The 14,877-nt window shown below is 44.3% G+C and overlaps 1 protein-coding gene across 1 annotated transcript in view; it reads right to left on the bottom strand.

The window, feature by feature from the left end:
• Positions 1 to 14,877, bottom strand: part of robo1 (roundabout, axon guidance receptor, homolog 1) — a 174,601-nt gene that overhangs the window by 27,001 nt on the left and 132,723 nt on the right. The window contains exons 4-9 of the mRNA XM_080024764.1: positions 11,894 to 12,014; positions 10,520 to 10,658; positions 10,193 to 10,320; positions 4,534 to 4,658; positions 3,785 to 3,956; positions 1,788 to 1,993 (exon numbers count right to left, since the gene is read on the bottom strand). Of these exons, the coding sequence (XP_079880890.1) occupies positions 1,788 to 1,993; positions 3,785 to 3,956; positions 4,534 to 4,658; positions 10,193 to 10,320; positions 10,520 to 10,658; positions 11,894 to 12,014 (891 nt within the window). The remainder of the gene's footprint in view (positions 1 to 1,787; positions 1,994 to 3,784; positions 3,957 to 4,533; positions 4,659 to 10,192; positions 10,321 to 10,519; positions 10,659 to 11,893; positions 12,015 to 14,877) is intronic.

Here is a 14,877-nt window from a genome sequence, read left to right on the forward strand (position 1 = left end):
CACTGCTCTGCTTATTGACATTCTAGTGGAGTCTGTGGCAAGATGATGTCATTTTGCGTGATAGTATCAATACCATCTCCTTTAAAGCTGAAACTGTGGGGACAGCAACTGGAAAGGCCAAGTGCTAGATCTTTCCTAGTCAAATGGAAACGATCTTCACAGGATCATAGCCTAATTGGAGACCCCCTTCTCTCTCTACCATCCCCCTGAGTAGCCAACACGAAGTGGAAGTGACTACAACAGATGTGGCTACAATCTTTGGCCCACTGAAAAAAAAACAGTCAAACCTTGATCGTGAATGTGTTTTTAGATATAACTATGTTGGGAAAGAAGGGGTTCACTGAAATTTTAGACGAGCATGTGCACTTGTGGACAATGGTGTAGTAATTTGTAGTTTAGTCACATCAGTTCCTGAACTGATTCATGTGGTGCCTGAACTACACGTCGTAAAGCACTCTCTCTACCAAGGCTGAACTTATTTTGATAATGGAAAATGGAATCATGAATTAGATGTGGATCTGCATCAAAATAAGAGGGACACAAACAAAAAGTACATGTGAATTCGTTGAAAATAGAGAAGAACAATTCTAAATTATTTGACACCTAGATTTTGGCTCCACCCCAAAAACAAATCATTTTTCTTGGCTCATGGCCTACATTTCCTCCACATTTAATTGAAATTGAGTGTTTGAGATAATCTGCCAACCAGACTAAACATAAAACAAAACGCTGTTGGCAAAAGTGTATGGCACATTAGCGCACTGCTGCATTTTTTAAGATGTCTGCCAGTGCTCTGTCAACTACAGACAAAGTCTGCGGGTAAGACAGACATATAATTCTGTTGTTCTGTGGTTTGTTTGTGATGCATAGCATGCTAAGGGCTACTGTGCTGGCACGTACGCTAAATGAAGGGAGAAAAACAAAGAGATGAATAGTTTGAACAACCGTCCTCAGTGGCCCCTCAAGGTACGTATTGTTTTGTCTGGCAGTTAAAGAAAAATGTATTAACACTCAACAATTACACTTGAATGACCACATCAAAAAAATAAATTACTTCACGCATCAAAAACATCTTCATTAAAATATTGTCAGGGAGATATGACAAGTTAATTAATGTAAAGTGCCTGCGGAGTTTACTGGGCTACAGCAGGAGAGGGGTTCAGACACATCCCCTCCTGCCTGCCACACACTGGCGAACCAATCACACTGCAATCTTGTCACCACAAGACATGGCAGCATTCATCAGAACACCACAAACTGACGCCAACTCTGACCCTGTGACGCCTCCGTCTGGAAGACACGTCAGCACCACCTACTTGTCTCTCTCTCTGTCTCTTAGAGTGGGTTCAGCATCACGCAGCTTGACATTACACACATACACACACACACACACACACACACACACACACACACACACACGCACCTACGCACACACACTCGCCTACACACAAAACCCACTGTGTTTGCTGACTGACAGGAACTGCAGACTGTTCGACTTCACAGACTCCGTTTGAAACCGGCGACAACTAACTGACAGCGCACCGAGGGCTGGTTGCTGGCAGCGAACACATGCTTTATTTACCAACCCCAGCAGGGGGTGCGCCCAACGCATTATGCATGTAATATGGACAACTTTGAAGTTTATTTGAATGGATTCAGACATTAAAGCAACCCTAATAGAAACCTTGATTGAAACTTAATTATATTTCTAAAGAAATGGTGCTGGGTGCTGTGTTGCTAATTTATTTTGCTTGATGTTAAAAATTGCTGTGTGCAAGTTGTCTTACCTTTGCATAGCGTATCTGCAATGCGCCCGTGTCCAGCTGTTTGACTCTGGAGTCATGTGTGGACACCAACACACCGTCTTTCCTCCACAGGATGGTGGGGGTGGGGTTTCCTGATGCCACACAGTTGAGGAACACAGTGCCGTCCACAGCCACTGTCTGATTGGTCGGGCCCTGGCGGATAACTGGTGGCGGGCGGTCCGACACAACTGTGTTGAAGGGGGAGAATGAGCAAATATTATGCGGAAGGAGTAAACTGTGAAACTGTGAAGGTGTTTGTGTGTGCTGTAGCAGCGACAGAAGGAACAGTGGATTCAGTCGATTGTACCCCAGCTTGTTGTGAGAAAACACAGAAAAGGCAGAGAATAGTAGGCAATCTGACAAACAGCGTGTAGCAATGAAATGGTGTGAAACCTGCAAGGGTAGTGGAAGAGGAATTAAATCCAATTTTTAAGAACTGGAAACAATGTTCTAATTATCAGCAGCAGGAGTCGAAACCGTGAGCCAAATGAAAAAGCAACGTAATTAAAACGAAGCGTCTCAGATACTTGAGTTTTCTCGCTGAGGCTCTATACCAGACTCCTGGCACCCACTGCCCATATGAAAGCTCGCGGCCAACAATGTGCAAGCCCACCCCGAGCCCATCCACCCCCCATCCATAAAACACAAAACATGGCAGATAATGCTTTAGAACAACATCTAGCCTAGAACAGACATTGTTATTTGCATGAGGGCGTTTCAACTCCTCCTCACACCCTGGGAACCTTTGGTGTTCTACCAGTAGACCCAAACAACAAAGACATTCAGAGAAAGCCAGCATTTGCCGGAACGAGAAAGACGGTGAATTTCAGAGAAAAGAGGTAAAGAATAGCCAATGAGAGAAACAGGAGACACTTTAATAACATGCACCCAATCATTTATTTTTCAATTTTTATTTAGACTACTCTATAGTGTGTGATTTATCATGTTCCTGCTATAGGTGGTCCGTCTCACTCTGACTATTATTATCATTTATTGCACCACTGATGACCACTGCTGTCTGGCCCCACTGATTTACTAGCATGTTACTGTCAGTGAGGGGGAATCAAATGAATACCTTACACAGTGTGAAAGGCAACACAAAATGATGAATGCATGTGTGTGCACAGATCCTCAGAAGCACGCTGCGGTGTAATCTCCGGGCAGCTTTGTCTCTTGCTTTGTGTGTCGGGGATGGTGCAATTACTAAAACATTGTCAGCATGACCTGTAATTACCAGATCTGCCTGCGGAGAAGTTGTGGCCTCGGAGCGGCCTGTTCACTTTAATAACAGTTATTATTATTACCCGGCGAGCATACAATGAGAGAGAGATGAGGAGAGAGAGAGAGAGATGGAGCATACCATTGTATAGGCCTACAAACGAGGAGGGACATATGGGTAAATGAAGGGATGAATCTAGGTGTGTCGTAGTAGGGAGGAAGAAAAAAAAATGGCTGCCCAGATCTCTCTGTGGGAATGGTGAAAACGAATCCAAGGTTAGTCCACCACGCTGACAGGGGGATTGGCTAGCAAGGGGTAATTAGAGGACCCAATCCAGACCTCACCACACACGCCACAGTCTTCGGAACGGTAGACAGCAGCAGCAGCAGCAGCAAGCCAGCCAGCCATGGAATACCAAAGGAGACATTAGCCAGCGTGAAGCCAGCGAAAGCCCAATACCGAGCCATGGTCTGGGTTCACAGGCACCAGAGAGTCTCTACCTCTGACAAGAACACGCTGAAGATGCCAGACCCAAAACCTCACCGACCTCAATTTGGATATTAATAGGCTCTGCAGCAAGACCACAGCATTTCAGATGAGCAGCATTATCTTCGTGAGCCAAAGATTATGTGGAATAACCAATATTTATCCGCTCAAGTTTTTTCTTCTTCTTTTCTTTCAGTGTTCCTCTTATTTCTCCCTGGAGGCTTTGCACGTATGCAGAAAACTGTCGCTAAAAAAGGAAAGGGGTTTTGCTTACCATCAGTGACCTCTAGCAGAGCCTTGGTGATGACACTGCCAGCGATGTTGAGGGCCTGGCAGCTGTAGTATCCCATGTCTGAGCGCTCTGCATCGGTTATGGTCAGGTCACCCGTCTGGGACACTGAGAAGCGGCTGGAGGGTTGAGGAGGTTGGTAGGAGAAGAGCAGGTTCTGTGGGGCCATTGGAAAGATTTAACTCCAACAATTGCATATGCATGCAAGCAGCTGTCTCAATTGAATCAGATATCAAGTGAGCTATGCCTACGAACTGTTTCTTTTTCTTCAAAAGCTTTAAAGGTGCACTTTGCAATTTCAGCAGATGGGGATTTTCTTTTACATTTTCCAGTGCCTGCAGTTACTTTACAAAACATATTGTATCTACATATAATGCTAAGTATTCAATAATTGCAGTTTATCATCCTAAATCAACACACATTTATTTTGAGGCACCAGGAACCAAATGTAAGTCAACAATGTGAACTCTGGACCCTGCTGCTGTAAACAACAAAGGTGAACCACTGACTTTTAAGGTAGCTTTCACACTTTTCACACTGATCCAGGGATCCAATTTCCATGTGAGGAAAGCTTGTTTATTAAGTTATGAGAACAAACCTTAGAAAATGTTGACTTCTCTGACACACCCAAAGTAACATAGTGCACCTTTAAATGAATGTATGCTAGCATGTACTCCAAATGGATTAAGGGCATTATAAAATGAAAAGCTTTATTGTAGTTTATTTTGTTTTACCTGACTGCCTTCCCGCTGCCAGAAAATGGCTGGTTGTGGGTTTCCGGTGGCCTCGCACTGGAAAGTGACGGTTCTGCCAACCCCAACCACCTGGTTCCTCGGTCTTACCACAAATGCCGGGGGCACTGTAGGACGGCCATGTGAATGGTTAGCCATTGAATAGACAACTAAGCCATAGTGTATTATTGTAGTTCTCACAATATTACACTTGAATGGGGTCTTGGTTATTCTAATGCACGATAAAACAAATTGTACTACAGCTGTGGTGGCTGTAGCCAAACCTGTTCATAATGATTCAGGCTCTCTTTCCAAAAACTTTGCGTGATGTGTGCACAGCATATTGAACAGTACACTGATCAGATTTTAAAAGCAGGCATTAAACATGTAATGAATAGAAAAAACAAAGGTTGCTCCAATGCCCCCTCATTTGCATGGGCAAGGGCATGGACCATTAAAATTTACATGGAAATGGGGAATAAATTTGAGCCATCTGTCCATGCTGACACCCTCCAATAGAGCAGGCGTAAACTAGGATGCAGTATCCAATGCATCTTAATGACAAATACCATCTAATATTAAGTGTGCTTTCAATGTCATTCATGCAGCTCCACATTGACATGAGGCCTTGCTGGTCAAATTGGCCATCTATGTGAGGAGACACACCCTGAATGTAAAGGTTAAGAGGCTGCCCAGTTTACCCCTGCCTTTAAAGGGACTCTGGTTATGTCTGAAAATGCCATACGTATTTTTTTATACATATATACATATACAGGGGCTGTGTTATGACTAATATAAAGCAATCTCCAAACTGTCACTTGAAATACGGACACAATTTGTCCAGGACTAAGATGGGGGTGTTTGGTAATGCATAAAAGGAAAGAAAATCATAATTGAATGAAATGATGCAGCTTTACCTTGGAGGCCCAAGCTGAGCATATTTTTTACCCATTAATGTCCTTTTGTCACTGTTGCCCGTGACAACAGAAACATGAGTGCTGATTTGGAGGGTGGAGAAGTGATGGGAGGAGGATGGAGGGGGGGTTGTGACAGCTTCCTGTCTCGGTCGGGGCGGTGAATAGGTGACGGGTGACATTTCAACTTACCAGACACGACTAAAAAGGAAACAAAAACACAAACAAACAAAAAACCCAAGGATGAATAAATAAATCATAAACAGCAGGATACAATGAGGAGAGATAAGGAAACAACAACAATGTGATGTGCATGGGTACAAATAATCATGTTCTTATTATTCTATGAATGAATGACAATGTCATATTTCAACCCTCAAGTCAATCCCCCTTGGGACCACATGGGAGACAGAGCAAAAGCATTAATTACCACGAGAAATTGGAATAAGAATGCGTATAAAATGCACACACACAAGAAAATACAGATGAATGTCTGATTCAACATTCCTATTTAGTCTTGGGACATGCTTGAGGAAAGGAAAAAATACTGGATTCATTTAAACAGAATGACAAAAAAACACACAGACAGTACCATGAAATACACAAGACAGATGTTTTATGCTTAGCAACATAGCTCCATGTTTATTTATTTATTTCTCTCTCTCTCTTTCCAGGTGGTGAGGGTGAACGTCCCCCGTACTGTATACCCTTAATGAGGTTTAGAGCACCCCGAGGACGGAGCAGCAGCAGCAGCGAGAGATCACAGTCACACTCACACACACACACACACACACACACACACACACACACACACACACACACACACACACACACACACACACACACACACACACACACACACACACACACACACACACACACACACACACACACACACACACACACACACACACACACACACAGCCTTTTGGAAATGTAAGCCATGTTCATAAAACCACAAGGTGAATGTTAACTGTCACTCTTTGGCCATAAATCTCCCCCGGCCAATCACTCACCTTATCTAATCAGTCTGCTTCAGCGGCTCCCACGGAAACATAAACGCTGTCAGTCAGAGTAATGACCCGCCCCTCCCTCCTCCCCCCCACGCTGGCCTTTAAAATGCAGATAAGACTTTTACATCAAACGCTCCCAGAAGAAGACACACTCACCACCGCTCATTCGTGTGTGAGAGATACACACACACACACACACACCCACACCCACACCCACAAACCTCCCCCCCCCCCCCGGACCCCCACTAAAACACCTACACACATCCATTCATGTGTGTCTAAGCCTTTAATTAGGTAACCCTATACCTTCTAACCATGCTGCTGTGATCACACAGTTGTGGGACCTGGAGGGAGAGGTGAGCCTTAAATCTGACCTGGCTACTTTGTTGTGCGGGCTTCCTGCTAGCTTACAGTGCAGAGGGGATTCTGTATCAATAAGCTGCTAACTTTAAAAAAAACTGAGCATTGCAGCCTCCAGCCCAATAGGAGGCAGGCTATACGGACCAAAGACGCACAGCACGGATATCAATGGGCATTTGAGCTGCTGTTCAGTGGGACTGACATCGACACATGAGCAGAACAGTATGCAGAGGATTTAGCGTGATTAATAGTACAGCTCCCATTGGGAGGTCTGCAGCATGCTTTAAGTGTTCCGCCCCTCTCTGAGATTTTGTATACTGGATATCACGTAAATTGTGGTTCCCGCAACTTTGCGTGACAGTGAGCGATACAAGAAGAGAGTCTATTTGATGGTTGGGATAAATCAAAATGCAGAGATACAGAGAGACAAAGCATCCGTTCTAAATGTGGCACCCCACCAGTTTTTTGGGGGGGTATTTATCATCAGTGTAACAGCACACAGGCCGCTGACAAGAAAGTTCCTCTCATTCACTCTCTCTCTTTGGCACCAGTTCCAAGTCTCCTTCCAGACCCTTTACATGGCTTATTAGCAACGCTGCTCTGGGGACTAGCATTCCACGCAAGGCCTTTCTCTACACATAAATCACTGCGAACAGCAAAACTTAACCAACTCCGAGAGAAAACTAACACGTTGATTTTCTGAATGCTGTCCAACACTGTGTGAGACAATGGTGTTTAAGAAAATAAACATTTTATAACCACCTTAGTCATTCTTTATTTTATCCTTAACTCTTAAATCACTTAGCTGAACAGCCCATCGCACTGCTACATTCTCATGTGGCCTAGATTATATTGATTTTATGGGGAAACCATAAATACGGCTGGCGACTTGGCCAATTATGCATTTCTTCCACCACTCAATGAAATATTTTACTTGACATATTTATAAGTCCAAAGGAGGTGTAGTGGACTGACCAACACGTGTGCTGGACAGTAATTCACTGATCAAGTTAGTAACAAGAGCAGATCACATTGAAAGAAAAACAACCCGGGGCACCACATTCACAGAGTCCACATTGTTCAGTGACAATCTGACCATGGGAGGTGTGAATATCCCCCTCCGTCCAAACAGAGCTGGAGTCCTCTCGTAAAGTGGCCGGCTCTTAAAAAAGGGATTTGCTCGCCTTGCTGCATTTTTTTATCTATCATTTTCTACTACCATATTGCAATAGTAAGCTAATTTCATAATGACACTGCAGGGAATGACTTCTATATTTAACCAGTTTAGAATAATATATATATATAATTCAGCTGGTTTTATATTGTCCATTTTCACATCACAGCAGATTTAGGGGTTCAAAGAATATTAACATTAATTCCACTAAAGCCTTAAATATCGGATTTCCCATCCTGTGGTGTAGTTCTCTCTCTGCCAGTAGCTCACTGCCACTGGAATTATGTTATTAATCTGCTCGTTTATTCCTAAACAGTGGCTCAGTATCGTTGCCATATACCTTGAGTCTTGATGTAGTGTGACAGCATTGCCCACTAATCCCACAGACTAAACACCCCCCCCCCCCCCCCTCCTCCACTATACCACTTGCGACATCTTGCTGTACCTATACATCGTTTCGCTACTTCGGCCTATTTAGACTCTACAATTACCCTGGCTTTTTCTTTCCTTTTCTATGCCCCACATCTGTAATTAGAAGCATGTCATTTCCGGGCGTGGGACTGTGGGCTGTGCTTGTCTTTAATTAGCTGGACCACTCGGTGCCCACAGCACCGCCTGGCCTCCTCATGTCCTGGGTCTGGATGGAAGTTCTGAATGGAATATGAAGAGCAGATGGAAATGGAAGCACAGGAACTCTGAAAGCTTGGAGGGTTTCAGGCATCACTCCGATCTGACCAGAAAGAGTAGACTGAGGATTGGTTTGATTTACGCCTTTCACCTGATCTTTCAACCCCAAGCAAGTATCAAAATGTGGTCGAGGTTCATCTTTGCTGAAGTGAAATCAATTGAAGGACTCTCAATGCGTTCTCCATGCCTTTGGAGCTCTTTACAATGGGAGTTTAAATGGCATAGTGTCTGCATGAAGGGTCAGTGCCTTACTTCGGCATACATGCAATAGGGAATTGGCCCCGAGGTTAAGACATTTTATTTCCACTGACGGCCAAGGGGGGTTTTCATTAGTTCAAATATGATTGTAAGCCGTGGAGAAGAGCTTATTGAACCATGCGCATCAATGCTGTTCCCTTTCATTAAGCAAGCTTTCATCAGAGAGAGGGGGAAAGAGTGGAAAAAGGCAATACACAGGAGGAGTAGATATATTGACGGATGTATTGGCAGGTGTGCCTAATCTTGCTCTTCAAACCGCTCTAAAGATTGCCGTCTTGTGGAGAAAATCGAGAAATAATTGCAAAGGGTAGCCATGTGAAGATGAACTGTCTTTTCTTTTTTTAAAGGGTTGTGGGGGGGGGGGGTTGGCAGAGAGAATAGGATTGCCTTGTCTCTTTATATCTCCGCTGCGATGACTTCTGGGAGTGACATTAATATGACTGACCTTACCACAGAAACCTCTCTGTCTCCCCCACTATCCGCTTCACCACAATCGCACCCCCCAGCACCCGTTCTGCATCAGTGGTGGTGAGCCGCCATCAAGACCAACATACTCACTGTCCTACCATCCAATCCCCACGCATCCCCATACACTAGAGTCTCCTCCTTCTTCTCCCCTCACACGACTCCCAACCATTCCCATTAGTTTGGCGTTAAATGGCCCCTGTGTTCCTCTGATTCTCAGGAGGGCTTGCGGGGTGATCCCAGCCCCCCCACCACCCCAAGTTACTCTGAATGGTCTCTTTCTGAATGTTCACAACTCTGTGACCGGGCTGCTTTATATTCCAACTGTGTTAATACGACGTCCAATGGAGAGAGGGCCACAGGAGACACACATATACTCCATAGGTTCATGCAAATAGGACTGTATGTCTCAAAAACATGAAGAGAGAGAGAGAGAGAGAGAGAGAGAGAGAGAGAGAGGTCTCCGGAGAAATGCCACTTGTATAAGGGCAAATGAAATCGATTGCCGTTGAGCTCCCGTGTGCGCAACTCTACAGCTCTTATGGATTTTTGCGTTTCTTTTTTATTAGAAATCAATCAGCTAATTGAGAGAGAATAGTTGATGACCGTGTAGTACCTTAAAAACCAAAGGCGATTATTATTGCTATGCAGCTGGTCTAAATTGCAATTAAATCAAGCTGCAAAAAAAAAATGTTTAATGAATTTAGAGTAGCTATCCAAGGTGCTGTAAAATGAAATATTTGTGAACAGGGTGACACTTCTAGAAGACTTAAAAGAGTATTCCGTCTTACCGTGGACGGTGAGCGTGGCCGAGGCCTCCGCCTTGCCCACCATGTTCTCGGCCACGCAGGTGTAGGAGCCGACGTCAGCCGAGGTCAGGCGACGGATCTTCAGGGTGTGGTCCTCACGAATCTCATATCTGGATACAAGCAGGTATTCATGAAACCAAAATGTTGTGAGAAAAAACGTACAAAAACGTTGTATATTTTGGACTAACTCAATGCAACATGCGAAAAAAGACAGAAAAAAGCAAGCCGTGGAACTAAACAAAGACAGGGCAGAGTGCGAGGGAGGAAAGGCATTGTGCGATGACAGTGGAGCAAGGTGATGACTCATACCTGGCTTTGGGAAGGTCACCGTCGTCTTTCCTCCAGCGCACGGTGGGAACTGGGTCTCCGCGGGCCTCACACCTGAACTCTACACTCTGGTCCACTAACACCACCTGGCTGCTAGGACGTTTGACAAAGCTGGGACGCTCTGCATGTAGGTGGAAAAACAGCACACATATTAAAAATCACAGCGCACAAAAAGGCTAGTATTACTGGAAAAGAGTTTTCTTTTTTTAATGAAGTTAAATCCATTCAATCTGTTGGTTGGATTCCTTCAATTAGTCTTGGTTTTGTGCTTTCCAGTCAGGATTTAGAGCTAAGGTTGAAAATAAATAGGACAATTTAATGAAACCCAGTGGAAAAAGAGGACATCTTGAAAAATGGTTTAGTGGAATCTTATTGAGTTTGTGTGCAAAGACACAACATGATAAGGCAACACATTGAGTATGTCACAGATACAGTTTTGGCTAGTCAGCACTCGTACCTGCTCACAAAACTACACTCATGTGTACAAAACTAAGGACAGGAAAAATTAACTATTTGGGAGTAGAGCTATGGTTTTGATTAAAAATGACAAAACAATGAATTCATTAAAGATAGGACACTTAACATGACCTGACACAGATAGTCTAACCTTATCCTGTCATTGTATTAACCTCATCACCCTGTCACCTTTCAGCCCAGCTATACACCTCTCCTCTCACTACTGCACTTCCAAGGTCTCTACATATTTTTAATGTAAGGCTAGAAAATAAATCATTGCATTTAGTTGCTCCCAACACATTCCATTTAAACTTGATTCCCAGAAAAAAATAAACAGGGTTGTTTATAATTACCCAGAGTTTCTCGGTTACAATACTCACTCCCATTGATAAACAGAAAAGCTAGGAGTGTTAAATCCCTGACAGTATTATTCCAGTATAACAATATATCATCACCAGCTCTGTTGTTGTTCCTTTCAGATAGATTATTTAAACTGTCTGGGGAGGATGAGAAAAGGCTGGAGATAAAATCAGGAGTCTGGACATGTTTCCCCTGGACACAGGAGAGCTTGAGGGTCAGAGGTGACGTATGGATGAAATAGGGTGCAGCTGGGTCATAGGGGAGTAGCTGTGTGGGATTCTCATAGTTAAGTGTGAGATTGGAAGGTCATCTCACACCCTATCCGATAAAAGGTCAGCGACACCATTTAGTTCCCCGGGAGATAGACAATAAAAAGCTTAACATCTGGAGTGTGTGTTTGTCCCTCTCTAGACAGACAGAAAAAGAGGGTCGGATGTGTTCCTGTACATGCTATTGGGTTACATGTTGTGGAGAGACAGTATAGAAGACAACAAAATAGAGATTATAGATCATTTTTAGAGACAAATAATTTGAATTTACCAAGCACTGTAAGTTCAGCTACTTCACTTTCCCGTTCCCCGACCATGTTGGTGCCGACGCACACGTACTTTCCAGCGTCACTCTTGCGGGCGTTTGTGATCATAAGCTTAGTTCCACGTATCTGAGGAAAATAGAAAAAAAAGGAGTGAGTGAGTAGCTGCATTTGGAAAAAAGAAAAAAAAATAGGGAGACACTTGGGGCCACTTGTTGCAACAGAGGAAAACAGAAAACAGCACAGCTCAAACATTGCAAAACATTTCCTGATTGCATTTAGGAATGCCTGTGAGCATTTACTCACCAAAAAGGCCATTACTACACAATGATGTAATGTACACACACGCACAAACACACAGACACACACACACACAAACACACACCCACAAACATAATGGCTCTGTGCAAGAGAGTGTTTTTTATTGTTTTTTTTTTTGCTCTGAGCTTACAAAGACAGAGACCAACTTGACTACTAGCAGATTCTTCTCTGTTCCCACTCAGCTTCCACTTGAAGTCTAAATCACTATCAGTCTGCATTTTCCTCCCCTGGTAAACTGAGCCAAAGAACATTTTCCCAATCCAACATAACCACAGGTCCCATAGGGAACACCTGAGGCACTGCAACACTGCGAGCGCTGTTCAAGTCGCCTCCATCCACTTCAAGACAGTTTTCTCATATTATTGTGTGGGGAGGGAATGTTTTAAAGAATAGGTTTCTTGGAATGTTTTCATTTTCTGTGTGTGCATACAACTACAAGTGAGAGCAAGTTAAGATACATTCAAGCACCTATACACACACACACACACACACACACACACACACACACACACACACACACACACACACACACACACACACACACACACACACACACACACACACACACACACACACACACACACACACACACACACACACACACACACACACACACACACACACACACACACACACACACACACACACACACACCCAGCAGTGAATGTGTGTTTGGTCCAGGTGAATGTCATGTCTGTTATTTCCCAGGGCTTTGATTACAGGCCAGAGGAGGTGCTTTGTTCTCAGGCAGTCAGAGAAGACAGCCCAGGCCCCCATAGACAGGCCCCACAGCCCGTCTCTCAGCTCACTGCCATGCCAGTCAGTGCAGAGACAGACAATAGCATGGTGCACCGATGATCTCTTGATGCCTTGATGGGGCTTAAAGCTTTAAATGCACAGATCAGCCTGCAAAGACCAATACCCACCACCTGCAAGCATGTCATCGATAGCCTCATTACAGAACCACTGACAAAGACCTTGTCACACAATATTGCAAAAAGAAATCTGCTTTTCCCATGACAAGCCTATTGAGCTCGAGCTCTCATACATGTGTGTTTGCTCACAAGGTATGATATGTCTCAAGTAAATCTGCCATACTGCTCTTCACATACCCGTAGTCTAGTTTTCACTTGCACACGATGAAGGAACATCAAACGCCTTTTTTCGTTTTTCTATAAAGTAGCCAGGGTAAGTCAACACTCTTCTGGGTTCAGAGGCATTCTTCGGCCCCTTCACTGCTGTTTAATATTCATGGTAAAGAAGGAGGCAGTGGAAGGCTGGCCTATTTAGGACACCCTGTGGTGTTGGAGGGGTTTGAAGTATCATTATGTTACTGTTTGTTTGAGGAACGGCTTAACAGCTAAAACACTGTGACACTCACAAAGACCCAAGGTCAGGGCAGAGCATACAGCAGAGAAAAAGGAGGGGCTGTACTGTTGGGTCCACAGGGCTTTAACATGAGGATCCACTTAAAGGCCCCCATCCACTCTATCCATAGTCTTACCTCTGTGTGTGTCTGTGGCAGTTTCCCATTCTCCACAGGCATATTTGGAGTGCCAGAGCAGCAGGGACTCTGAGAGCTGGGGCTAAAGCAAATGAATGCAGCGGCAGTCCTGTTTTTCTCTGCATGAATATCCGCTCGGCACAACACAGCACACAAGCCCAGACAATCTCCACCATTATCCCTGCATTACTGGGAGATGGCTCTATCCTGCTGCCTTTTGTCTCATGTCATTTGGCAATGCAGATAATGAAAAAAGACCCCCAAAACGACATGGTATTATTCACACAGCAGTTCATTTTCCAGGCTGATAATTAGCCACAACTCTTGCACAAAAGGAGGAGGACAATGTGCCGCATTTTGGGCATTTATGATGTTAGCCGACAGACTCCAGCTCTAAGCAGACAATTGTCTGGGATTAAATCCTGGCATTTTTCCTGTTTGTGTTTATTTATCCTTCCTGAAAGACCTGTTTGACAAAGCAGAAAGGAATGTGGCCAGCTGTGGCTGCTAGTAGCACGGCAGCATTACAAGGGTAATAGACCTACCTCACTTTTTATGGCTCGGTGGTAAACTTTTTTCGCAGCCGCCCCACATGAAGTCATGAATACATGCGAGATGGCACACAGTATGTCACTGGTGTTTACACACAGCTGACCAAAATAGATAGAAAAACAGAAAGGCTCGCGTCTGATGTGTCTGCCTTTCTTTGAAGCTCAGTCCCTCCTTGTTATATGCTGCAGCCACCAAAGCCAAGCCAAGCCATCCCAGTAATGTGCAGTACACAGAGAAAAATCCACACTGCAGGAGGTGTGGGCCCTCACTCTGATCACCAGCGATCACCAAGGAGATTGCACGTTCCAGCATGTTGCACGGCAGGAGGAATGGCCTGCACCACACACAACAATGCAGGCTGCAGTGTTGGGGCCCTTTGACGACCTCAGCTGTTCATGACATTATGAAGATTCCATCCTCTCTTTCCCTTTCCACAGTCCTATGTTTTACTCACACCAAATGTACTATATACCATAAACAAAGTCCGGACATCACCCCAGGATTGTCCTATTTCTAATACAACTTTATTGGTTCACATGGGGCGTCCACAGGACAGCGTCCAGACTCCCATCTGTCACCACAGTTGATTACACATACTTACTGCTACTTTAAAAG

The sequence above is a fragment of the Ammodytes marinus genome, assembly GCF_949987685.1.
Source record: "Ammodytes marinus genome assembly, chromosome: 3".
NCBI classification, from domain to species: domain Eukaryota; kingdom Metazoa; phylum Chordata; class Actinopteri; order Uranoscopiformes; family Ammodytidae; genus Ammodytes; species Ammodytes marinus.